Here is a 13,088-nt window from a genome sequence, read left to right as displayed (position 1 = left end):
GTTTACAAGGTCATCCAGACTTCTTGTATGATATTCCGGTCCTCCTCCATATCGGCAATACCTCCCAACTTTGTATCACCTGCAAATTTTATTAGCACGCTCTCACTTTTTGTGCCAGGGTCAGTAATAAAAATGTTAAGTAAGACTGGTCCCAAGATTGATCCCTGAGGGACACAGACAAGGTCAGATCCCAGTCTGCTGCACTGGACAACACAGTATGGGGAGGAGGTGAGCAGTCCTCGGTGGTGAAAGAACAGGTTAAGGACTATTTAGAAAAACTGGACATGCACAAGTCCATGTGGCCATATGCAATGCATCCGAGGGTGCTGAGGGAGTTGACTGATGTGATTGCAGAGCCATTGGCCATTATCTGTGAAAACTTGTAGTGATTGGGGGAGGTCCCAGATGTTTGGAAAAAGGCAAATATATAGTGCCCATCTTTAAAAAATGGGAAAAAGGAGAATCACAGAAATGACAGTCTGGTTAGCCTAACCTCAGTCCCTGGAAAAATCATGGAGCAGGTCCTCAAGGAATCCATTTTCAAACACTTGGAGGAGAGGAAAGTGATCAGGAACAGTCAATATGAATTCACCATGGGCAAAACATGCCTGACCAATCGGATTACCTTCTATGATGAAATAACTGGCTCTGTGGATATGGGGAAAGCGATGGACATGATATATCTTGACTATGCAAAACTTTTAATATGGTCTCCCACAGTATTCTTGCCAACAAGTTAGAAAAGTATGGCTTGGATGAATAGACTATAAGGTGGATAGAAAGCTGGGTAGATCGCTGGGATCAACGGGTAGTGATCAATGGCTTGACGTCTAGTTGGCAGCCAATATCAAACAGAGTGCCCCAGGGATCGGTCCTGGGGCCGATTATGTTCAACATCATCATTAATGATCTGGATGATGGGATGGATTGCACCATCAGCATTTTCGCAGATGATACTAAATTGTGGGGAGAGGTAGATATGCTGGAGGGTAGGGATAGGGTCCAGAGTGACCTAGACAAATAGGAGGATTAGGCCAAAAAAAATCTGATGAGGTCTAACAAAGAGCAGTGCAGAGTCCTGAATTTAGGACGGAAGAATCCCAGGCACTTGTACAGGCTGGGTCCAACTGGCTATGCGACAGTTCTGCAGAAAAGGACCTGGGGATTATAATGAGCAAGAAGCTGGATAAGAATCAACAGTGTGCCCTTATTACCAAGAAGGCTAACAGCATATTGGGCTGCATTAGTAGTAGCATTCCCAGCAGATTGAGGGAAGTGATTATTCCCCTCTATTCAGGACTGGTGAGGCCACATTTGGAGTGTCCAGTTTTGCCCCCTCCTCTCCCCTCCGCCCCCTCAGAAAGGATGTGGACAAATTGGAGAGAGTCCAGCGGAGGGCAACAAAAATGATTAGGGGCAGGGGCATATGACTTATGAGGAGAGGCTGAGAGAACTGGGCTTATTTAGTCTGCAGAAAAGAAGGGGTGGGGGGGATTTGATAGCAGCCTTCAACACTACCTGAAGGGAGGTTCCAAAGAGGATGGAGCTCGGCTGTTCTTAGTGGCAGCAGATGACAGAACAAGGAGCAATGGTCTCAAGTTGAAGTGGGGGAGGTCTAGGTTGGAGATTAGGAAAAACTATTTCACTAGGAGAGTGGTGAAGCACTGGAATGGGTTACCTAGGGAGGTGTTGGAATCTCCATCCTTAGAGGTTTTTAAGGCCTAGCTTGTGGGATAAAGTTCCTCCTCTATGTTGGTGGGTCCTGCACTTATTGGTGGATTTGTTCACCTTAGAGATTCACCATGTGGGTTGGGGAACAGCCCAGAAACCTTTCCCTCTGGTAGAACCCACAGTCCAGGTCAGTTCCTCCTGTGTCTGATCAGGAGTTGGGAGGTTTGGGGGGAACCCGGTCCTACCCTCTATTCCAGCCCAGGGCCCTGTGAACTGCAGCTGCCTAGAGTGCCTCCTGGAACAGCTGTGCGACAGCTACAACTCCCTCGGCTACATCCCTGGCCTCCTCCCAACACCTTCTTTATCCTCACCACAGGACCTTCCTCCTGATGTCTGTTAATGCTTGTAAGCCTCAGTCCTCCAGCAGCACATCCTCTCACTCTCAGCTCCTTATGCACACCTCACTAACTGGAGTGAGAGCCTTTTTATACCAGGTGTCCTGATTAGCCTTAAATAAGTCTAGTAACTTCTCAATTGGCTACAGGTGTCCTAATTAGCCTGCCTGCCTTAATTAGTTCTAGAAAGTTCCTGAGTGTTCTGGAATAGTCCCTGTTATCTTACCCAGGGAAAAGGGACCTGCTTAACCTCGAGCTAATGTAGCCACTCCCTTGTAGCCATCTGGCCTGACCCTGTCACACTTGACAAAGTGCTGGCTGGGACGATTTAGTCCTTGGGATGATTTGGTCCTGCTTTGAGCAGGGAATTGGACTAGATGACTTCCTGAGGTCTCTTCCAACCCCCGTCTTCTATGATCTCCACTAGTAATCTCCTTCCAGCCTAACAATTCACCTTTCAGTATGGCCCATTGTGGTCATCCCTTTAACCAGTTCCTTATCCACATTTAAATTCTCATATTAATCCCCATCATTTCCAATTTAACTAATAATTTCCTATGTAGAACTGTATCTAATGCCTTATTGAAATCCAGGTAGATTAGATCTTATTGCATTTCCTTTGTTTAAAAAGTCAGTTATCTTCTCAAAGAAGGAGATCAGTTTGGTCTGGAGGGGATGGCATGTTGGGGCTGCTTACAATAGTATGTGTCCCATCGATGACTGCCAGTAGCAAAAATCCCCAACTGCCAGACATGAGACACTAGATGGAGAAGGCTCTGTATTACCACAGGTAATTCCTTCCCATGTATCTGCCAGGCAGGTCTTGCCCACATGCTCAGGGTCTAACTCATTGCCATATTTGGAGTTTGGAAGGAATTTTAGCCTGGGTCAGATTGGCTGAGACTGTGGGGGTTTTCACTTTCCTCTGCAGCATGGAGCATTGTCACTTGTTGGTTTAAATTAGTGTAAATGGTGAATTCTCTGTAACTGGAAGTTTTTAAACCATGATTTGTGGACTTCAGTGATTCATAGATGATTAGGGTTGGAAGGGACCTTAGAAGGTCATCTAGTCCAACCCCCTGCTCAAAGCAGGACCAATCCCCAGACAGATTTTTACCCCAGTTCCCTAAATGGCCCTCTCATGTATTGAACTCACAATCCTGGGTTTAGCAGGCCAGTGCTCAAACCACTGAGCTATTCCCCTCCCCGCCAGGGGGTAACAAGTTGACTCTCAGTCCTGGGTGCCCCGAGAACCATCACAATGATACAGAGAGAGAGAGAGAGAGAGAGAGAGAAACCACCACTTGCTCCCCCTCAAAACCCCACCTTTGGATCAGGGAGAAATGAGATCCAATGAGGATACATGAATGATAAGCAAATAGACTGGTACAGGGCTTAGACACCACAGTGATGGGCACCTAAGAAATACCTAAGATTAAAATACCTGAACATTTCTTGCCAATCTCCTGAGTCTTTTCTCACCTTAAACCACCCCCAGCCACACTGCTTAGCTCTGTCTCTCCTGCTAACCTGTTGCTGTGGCAATTGGGGTTAATGTTGTTGAACCACTAGGTTGCCATATAAGCCAAACCCACAGATATTCCAGCAAATACTCAGCTGGTACAACTTGACTTCAATGGAGCTATGACAGTTTACACCAGCTGAGAATCTGCCCCATTGACTGGACAGTTAAAAAATTCCTAAGCAGCCATGGCGAAGAGCTGCCTGGTTGTGGCATTTCTGGGATAACAGCAGTAAAAAGGGCATTTTTAAAAAAGGAAGGAACAATTTCTTACCTTAGTTTCTTTAAATTACAGTTTGAAGCCTTCAATGCTTGACAGAGCAGGTAAATAGATGAATGATGTAGCTCATCCTGATGTTGTTCCCTGAAAAGAGAGAAAAGAGATTTTCTCCGTTGTTCTCTGGAGACAAGTTTTAATTCTATTTCCAGAATACTAAAAAACAGGCTCTTATCTATGTGATCATGCCCTATGTAGGAGTTATTCTGCCATTTTAATTAAATATATGCATGCCTATATCCTCCAAACCAAAAATATATCAAATACATTAAGATGTACTTTAGATACACAGGTTTCAGACTTTTTTGACTCTGCCTGTTGGTATGCATACTTCCACCTTTTCATGTTCTCTGTATGTATAAATATCTCCTGTCTGTGTGTTCCATTCTATGCATCCGAAGAAGTGAGCTTTAGCTTACGAAAGCTCATGCTAAAATAAATTTGTTAGTCTTTAAGGTGCCACAAGTACTCCTGTTTTTTTTAGATACACAGAGTCAAATAGAATAAGTTCTGTGTAATATATTCCTTTTTGAACCTCGCATGGTGTCAAGTATCAGAGGGGTAGCCGTGTTAGTCTGGATCTGTAAAAGCAGCAAAGAATCCTGTGGCACCTTATAGACTAACAGACGTTTTGCAGCATGAGCTTTCGTGGGTGAATACCCACTTCTTCAGATGCAAGTGGTGGAAATTTCCAGGGGCAGGTTTATATATGCAAGCAAGAAGCAAGCTAGAGATAACGAGGTCAGTTCAATCAGGGAGGATGAGGCCCTGTTCTAGCAGTTGAGTGAAAACCAAGAGAGGAGAAACTGGTTCTGTAGTTGGCAAGCCATTCACAGTCTTTGTTTAATCCTGAGCTGATGGTGTCAAATTTGCAGATGAACTGGACTTGCATCTGAAGAAGTGGGTATTCACCCACGAAAGCTCATGCTGCAAAACGTCTGTTAGTCTATAAGGTGCCACAGGATTCTTTGCTGCTTTTACAGATCCAGACTAACACGGCTACCCCTCTGATACTTGACACCATGCAAGGCACTGCATTTAGCCGTATGGAGTGGAAATCCATCAACCTCATGAAGAAACTTGCACAAATACAGACAGACATCATCTTCCTTTCCAAATGCAAACGGATGGACATCATACCAAATGGACTAAAGGTAAAAAATCCACTGCTATCTACATACTACACAGACCACAGTGAGAGATTATGCCGTACTCTGTCTAAGAAACTGAGGAACCACCTGATCAGCCTCCTATACAGCAAACAGGAAAACATCAAAAAAGAGCTCTCCAACCTGGAGACTCTCATTAATAACCAAACTTCCATACAAACGGACTTCACTAAAATAAGACAGGAGATCTACATCACTCACTTCACCTCTCTACAAAGGAAAAAGGACTGTAAGCTGTCTAAACTCCTACCTGCCACATGGGGCCACAACCGTGGTACCCCTAACCCACCCAGCAATATCGTCAATCTATCCAACCACACACTCAGCCCAGAAGAAACGTCTGTCCTATCTCGGGGACTCTCTTTCTGCCCTGCCACCCCCACCAACATGATACAGTTCTGCGGTGATCTGGAAGCCTACTTTCGCCGTCTCCGACTCAAAGAATACTTCCAGGACAACAATGAACAGTGCACTGATACACAGTTACCCTCCCACCAACAGCACAAAAAGAAGAACTCCACATGGACTCCTCCTGAGGGTCGAAATGCCAGCCTGGACCTATACATTGAATGTTTCCGCCGACGTGCACAGGCAGAAATTGTGGAAAAACAACATCGCTTGCCTCATAACCTAAGTCGTGCAGAACGCAATGCCATCCACAGCCTCAGAAACCATCCTGACATTATAATCAAGGAGGCTGATAAAGGAGGTGCTGTTGTCATCATGAACAGGTCTGACTACCAAAAGGAGGCCGCCAGACAACTCTCTAACACCAAATTCTACAGGCCACTTCCCTCAGATCCCACTGAGGAATACACTAAGAAACTGAACCATCTACTCAGGACACTCCCTACGCTAACACTGGAACAAATCACCATACCCTTAGAGCCCCGACCAGGGCTATTCTATCTACTGCCCAAAATCCACAAACCTGGAAATCCTGGACGCCCCATCATCTCGGGCATTGGAACTCTCACTGAAGGACTGTCTGGATATGTGGACTCTCTACTCAGACCCTATGCCACCAGCACTCCCAGCTATCTCCGTGACACCACTGATTTCCTGAGGAAACTACAATGCATTGGTGACCTTCCAGAAAACACCATCCTGGCCACCATGGATGTAGAGGCTCTCTACACCAACATCCCACACGCTGATGGAATACAAGCTGTCAGGAACAGTATCCCTGATGATGCCACAGCACAACTGGTTGCTGAGCTCTGTGCCTTTATCCTCAGACACAACTATTTCAAATTTGATGACAATATATATCTCCAGATCAGTGGCACCGCTATGGGCACCCGCATGGCCCCACAATATGCCAATATTTTTATGGCTGACCTGGAACAACGCTTCCTCAGCTCCCGTCCACTCACGCCCCTTCTCTACCTACGCTACATTGATGACATCTTCATCATCTGGACCCATGGGAAGGAGACTCTGGAAAAATTCCACCACGATTTCAACAGCTTCCACCCCACCATCAACCTCAGCCTGGACCAATCTACACGGGAGGTCCACTTCCTAGACACTACGGTGCAAATAATTGATGGTCACATTAACACCACCCTATACCGAAAACCTACCGACCGCTATGCCTACCTTCATGCCACCAGCTTCCATCCCGGGCACACCACAAGATCCATTGTCTACAGCCAAGCACTGAGGTACAACCGCATCTGCTCTAACCCCACAGACAGAGACCAACACCTACAAAATCTCCACCAAGCATTCTCAAAACTACAGTACCCGCACGAGGAAATAAGGAGACAGATCAACAGAGCCAGACGTGTACCCAGAAGCCTCCTACTGCAAGACAAACCCAAGAAAGAAACCAACAGGACTCCACTGGCCATCACATACAGTCCCCAGCTAAAACCCCTCCAGCGCATCATCAGGGATCTACAACCCATCCTGGAGAATGATCCCACACTTTCACAGGCCTTGGGTGGCAGGCCAGTCCTCGCCCACAGACAACCTGCCAACCTGAAGCATATTCTCACCAGTAACTGCACCCTGCACCATAGTAACTCTAGCTCAGGAACCAATCCATGCAACAAACCTCGATGCCAACTCTGCCCACATATCTACACCAGCGACACCATCACAGGACCTAACCAGATCAGCCACACCATCACCGGTTCATTCACCTGCACGTCCACCAATGTAATATATGCCATCATATGCCAGCAATGCCCCTCTGCTATGTACATCGGCCAAACTGGACAGTCTCTAAGAAAAAGGATAAATGGACACAAATCAGATATTAGGAATGGCAATATACAAAAACCTGTAGGAGAACACTTCAACCTCCCTGGCCACACAATAGCAGACCTTAAGGTGGCTGTCCTGCAGCAAAAAAACTTCAGGACCAGACTTCAAAGAGAAACTGCTGAGCTCCAGTTCATCTGCAAATTTGACACCATCAGCTCAGGATTAAACAAAGACTGTGAATGGCTTGCCAACTACAGAACCAGTTTCTCCTCTCTTGGTTTTCACTCAACTGCTAGAACAGGGCCTCATCCTCCCTGATTGAACTGACCTCGTTATCTCTAGCTTGCTTCTTGCTTGCATATATAAACCTGCCCCTGGAAATTTCCACCACTTGCATCTGAAGAAGTGGGTATTCACCCACGAAAGCTCATGCTGCAAAACGTCTGTTAGTCTATAAGGTGCCACAGGATTCTTTGCTGCTTTTTGAACCTGTGGTTCTCTGGGCATTCACTTGCAGTTCTAAAAACTCACACAAATGGGAATGTCTCCAGTGGTTTTATGCTTTTCATAGAATCATAGAAGATCAGAGTTGGAAGGGACCTCAGGAGGTATCTAGTCCAACCCCCTGCTCAAAACAGGACCAAATCATCCCAAAGACTAAATCATCCCAGCCAGGGCTTTGTCAAGCCAGGCCTTAAAAACAACTAAAGATGGAGATTCAACCACCTCCCTAGGTAACCCATTCCAGTGCTTCACCACCCTCCTAGTGAAATAGTTTTTCCTAATCTCCAGCCTAGACCTCCCCCACTTCAACTTGAGACCATTACTCCTTGTTCTGTCATCTGCCACCACTGAGAACAGCAGAGCTTCATCCTCTTTGGAACTCCCCTTCAGGTAGTTGAAGGCTGCTATCAAATCCCACTCCCCCCAACTCTTCTCTTCTGCAGACTAAATAAGCCCAGTTCCCTCAGCCTCTCCTCATAAGTCATGTGCCTCAGCCCCTAATCATTTTTGTTGCCCTCCGCTGGACTTTCTCCAATTTGTCCACATCCTTTCTGTAGTGGGGGACCCCAAAACTGGACACAATACTCCAGATGCAGCCTCACCAGTGCCAAAGAGAAGGGAATAATCACTTCCCTTTATCTGCTGGCAATGCTCCTACTAATGCAGCCCAATATGCCATTAGCCTTCTTGACAACAAGGGCACACTGCTGACTCATATCCAGCTTCTTGCCCACTGTAATCCTCAGGTCCTTTTCTGTGGAACTACCGCTTAGTCGGTCAGTCCCCAGCCTGTACCAGTACCTGGGATTCCTAAATGCAGGACTCTGCACTTGTCTTTGTTGAACTTCATCAGATTTCTTTTGCCCCAATCCTCCAATTTGTCCAGGTCACTCTAGACCCTATCCCTACCTTCCAGCATATCTACCTCTTGTCCCAACTTAGTGTCATCTGAGAACTTGCTGAGGGTGCAATGCATCCCATCATCCAGATCATTAATGATGATGTTGAACAAAACCAGCCCCAGAACCAACCCCTTGGGCACTCTGCTTGATACCAGCTGCCAACTAGACATTGAGCCATTGATCAGTACCCATTGAGCCCAACAATCTAGTCAGCTTTCTATCCATTTTATAGTACATTCATCCAATCCCCTTTTAACTTGCTTGCAAGATCATCATTTATCACTATCCGTTGATCCCGACTATCTAGCCAGCTGTCTGTCCACCTCATAGTCCATTCATCAAATCCATCCTTTTTAAATTTACTGGAAAGAATCCTTTTGTGTTGGCCAATTGTTTTTTAAATTAGTTCTGGAGATATACACAATCATTCCTATTGTATCTAACCAAGAGAGTTGACTTTAATTTACCCACTAAAGTAAAAAAACAAAAAGATGAATATTTGCTTACAATTTTAAGTATCATTATCACTCAACAATGTGTGATTGGTGTTACACTTTGTGAAGTGACATCACATAACTAAGCAGAAATGGTGGCTTATTAGATCCTTACACCAAAGAGCATATGAGGGCAAGTTAATTTTAAGGCAGCATCTGTATAAGAAATAGTGCTGGATTATCATCATGGAATATCTCAAATGGACATAGCCTCCTTGCAGATCAAGCACCACCGAATCGCTACCTGAGAATCCAGCCAGATCATCATAAAATCCCAATCTATGTACATTATTCTCATTATTATTGCACCACCAATATGACCACTGTTTTGCTCCCATATGACCACTGACCATGTAGCAGCATTCTTTGGTAAACATATTTTTGTAATTCGTGAATCTCCCATCCTAATAATGTGTCGATGCCAAGAAAGTCGCCAAAACCAAACAAGTGCTGATGGAAGTGGTTGCTGGGTTCAGCTATGAATATCCTCATTGCTGAACTTGTCCTGCCACTTAATATGGAGCAACTGACAGAGACAACAAGAATCAAAAATGTCAATCAACCCCTCTTCAACCTTCCTCAGTGGTGATTTTACAAATGTAAATTGGTGAGACTGATACTGGAATGCTGTGTCCAGTTCTGATGTCCACATTTTTAAAAGGTGGTTGAAACACTGGAAAGGAGCCTCAAAAATGATTTGAGGGCTGGAAAAAATGCCAGTGAGCAACTGAAAAAGCTCAATTTTTTGTAGCTTAGTGAATGTAAGATCAAGATATGAGTTCATTACAGCGTCCAAGTACCTACATGGGGAGGAAACAGCAGGTACTAACGGGCTCTTTAATCTAGTGGAGAAAGGCCTAACAAGACCCAATGGCTTGAAGTAAAGGCCAAAGTCAAATGAGACATAAGGCACACTTTAAAAAAACAAACAAACAGTGAGGGCATTAACCATTGGAACAAACTACCAAAGGAAGTGGTGGATTCTCCATTTCTTGATGGCTTCAAATCCAGACTGGATGCCTTTCTGGAAGAAATATTTTAGCCAAATACAACCTATTGGACTCAATACAGGGGTAAGTGAGTGAAATTCTACAGCTTATATTATATATGAGATCAAGAGTAGGTGAGCTATTGGTACCTTCTGGCCTACAGAAATGACTCCTGGGGAGGGGCCCGCAGGGTCATGTGTGCCCCTGCTCCCCGATTTCTGCCAGGATTTTGCCAGCTGGGCCCCCTTCCTGTGCAGAAGCTCCCTGGATCTGGCGAGCTGCAAACTGTGGCTGTGGGGGAGAGGCAGCAGGAAGCAGCTGGGAGCCACAGGGAGGGGCCACTGAGGGTAAGGGGAGAGCATGCCTGCGAGGGGCATGACTCAAACTGGTGGGGAGGTGAACCTTTAAATGTGTATTTGATCCTTTGACCAGCCCAATCTTCAGGCAAAGACAATGAAGGCCCATTTTTACATATCAAGTGAACAAAGATATCAAGCATCTATACCCAGCAGGCAGGGGCGGCACCAGGCACCAGCACGCCAAGCGCGTGCCTGGGGTGGCAAACCTCGGGGGCCTCAAGGTATCCTTATTCCTATGGAAGGACCCTCCAAAGCTAGTTGAGACTGTTGATGGGTCTCTCTTCTCCTCAGGACCTGTAACCTGCCATGTCATGCCAGTAACAGTTATCACCCTCTGGGGGCATCAGGAAACCCTACAATTTGGATTAATGTGGGCCCCTCATGTTCCTATTATCCTAGGTATGCCCTGGCTTACCACCCATGACCCTCACATTCACTGACAGAAGAGGACCCTATATTTTATTTCCAGGCATTGTTGGCTATCCTGCCCCCCAGGATCCTAGAAACACACCGTTGCAGTCTGTGATTCATGTCATCCACTGGAAGATCCTAACCCGCAGGCAGGAGGACCATCAAGAGCCTCAGTGTCCTGCATGGCCCCACCTGCTGTGGCCAAGATCTCCCACAGATACCGTGACTTGACTAATGTTTTTGACAAGGGGAATGTGGACATCCTGTCCCCACATCAGACTCATAATTCCCCAGTTGATCTCCAGCCAGAAGCCAAGACCCTATTCTATTGGATGTCTGCCCTCTCCGAATCCAAACATTGGGCTCTCCACCTGTATTTGTGGGAGAACCTTCAGAAGGGTTTCGTCTTCCCATTCACATGCCCAGCAGGTGCTCCAATCTTTTTTAGTCAAGAAGAAATATGGCTGCTTGTGTCCATGTATTGACTATCAGGCCCTAGACAAGGTGACTATACATAACCACTACCTGCTCCCCCTCCTCCACCAATAACAGTTCAGGGCCAAGAAGAAAACATGGTTTGGCAGATTCTAGATTCTTGTCGGGCCCAGGGAAAACTACACTGTCTAGTTGACTGGGATGGGCATGGCCCAGATGAGTGGAACCTTTTTTCTTTTACTGGGGTATTGGTTTTCATAACCATTCATTCCCATAATGAGTGGCAGTGGTGATGGTACTGGGAAACTGGAGTGTTTAAGGGAATTGCTTGTGTGAATTGTGGTTAGCCAGTGGGTAAAACCGAAGTCTTCTCTGTTTGGCTGGTTTGGTTTGCCTTGGTGTGCAAAGGAACCCCAGCCTTGGGCTGTAACTGCCCTGCTATAAGCAATTTGTCTTGAACTGGCACTCACAGTTGGGTCCCACCAAAGCCAGCATCGTTACAGCTTGTTTTTGTTGTTTTTTTCTTTTTTATTAATAAATTATTCTTAATTAATAAGTTAAGAACTTTTGCCTTTAATCATGGGATCACCAAAACCACATGTGACTAAGTCTACTTGTATTTAAAATAATGAGAGTCATATCCCTGAATTGGAAGATAAAGACACAATTATTATTATTTGCACTACTATTGACTGTTTCCATAGACTATGGTTTTCAAACAAAAAACAAACAAACCCCACTCAGCTCTCAACACTTCAAACCATCCCATTTTCACCCACAACCCCTTGGCAATGGACCTTGGGTACTTTCAGAATTTCCAGGGGAACAAACAAGTTGGGGTGCATGCAATGAATGTGCATGGTTGTGTAGTGCAGGGGTTCTCAACCTTGGGCCATGACTTGTTCAGGGTAGGCCCCTGGCGGGCCACAAGATGCTTTGTTTACCTTAGCATCCACAGGTACGGCCACTCACAGCTCACAATAGCAGTATTTCGCCATTCCCGGCCAATGGAAGCTGAAGGAAGCGGTGGCCTGGTGTAGTGCACAGCTCAGTTCCCCAGAAAGCACATATCTGCCAAGTATGTACTCCTCCTGTTCAGGATCTCGGCCTTAGGCAAAAATCTTGCTCAGCTCCTCATAGTATGGACATGCATTGGCACATCACCAGAGCCCTCATTCTTGGTACTTTTATACTTCTGCTGCTACTCTTTGGCTTTGTCATATTCATGTCTCTGGAACTCAACCCAGCAGTATCCTTCTCTCCCATTTGCTGCACTAGCTGCTGGTAACTTTTGGCATCCTGGTAACTACTACAGAGATGAGATTGAATATGCTCCTATGCCCAGAGAGAGGGGAAGTCCAGGACCTCAGCATGGGACCATGCACAGAGCATGGCTGTGGCAATGGTCTCAGGATCCATGTACTTGCACTGAACTCTAATTGCAAATGCATGCTGTTAATAGTTCTGCATTTAACTGCCCTGTGCTCTGCTTTCAAAATGTGCACAAGGTAAGGCATTCCTGATTCTGGGTCCCCTGGTGATGAAGGCGACTATTGATTAGAGGAAGCTTTCTCACTGTTCATAACAAAACAAAAGTCACTCCACTCTCCCTCCAAGCCATCTGAGAGTCTCTTGGCTTTGCCCTCACATATATTGTGAAAAACTCAACAAGCACTAACAACACGAGTCAGATGTCTCCCAGAAGCATCAGGCCCTGTCATGAGACACCTACATCTTCCTTTCAGG

At 45.8% G+C, this 13,088-nt stretch overlaps 1 protein-coding gene across 1 annotated transcript in view; it reads right to left on the bottom strand.

Annotated features, from left to right (window-relative positions):
- Positions 1 to 13,088, bottom strand: part of LOC123368732 (NACHT, LRR and PYD domains-containing protein 3-like) — a 111,125-nt gene that overhangs the window by 54,522 nt on the left and 43,515 nt on the right. The window contains exon 7 of the mRNA XM_045013792.1: positions 3,863 to 3,952. Coding sequence (XP_044869727.1) covers positions 3,863 to 3,952 — 90 coding nt within the window. The remainder of the gene's footprint in view (positions 1 to 3,862; positions 3,953 to 13,088) is intronic.

This window comes from Mauremys mutica, chromosome 4, assembly GCF_020497125.1.
Source record: "Mauremys mutica isolate MM-2020 ecotype Southern chromosome 4, ASM2049712v1, whole genome shotgun sequence".
Lineage (NCBI taxonomy): Eukaryota > Metazoa > Chordata > Testudines > Geoemydidae > Mauremys > Mauremys mutica.
The sequence above is the reverse complement of the archived record's forward strand: the minus strand, read 5'-3'. Positions and strand labels throughout refer to the sequence as shown.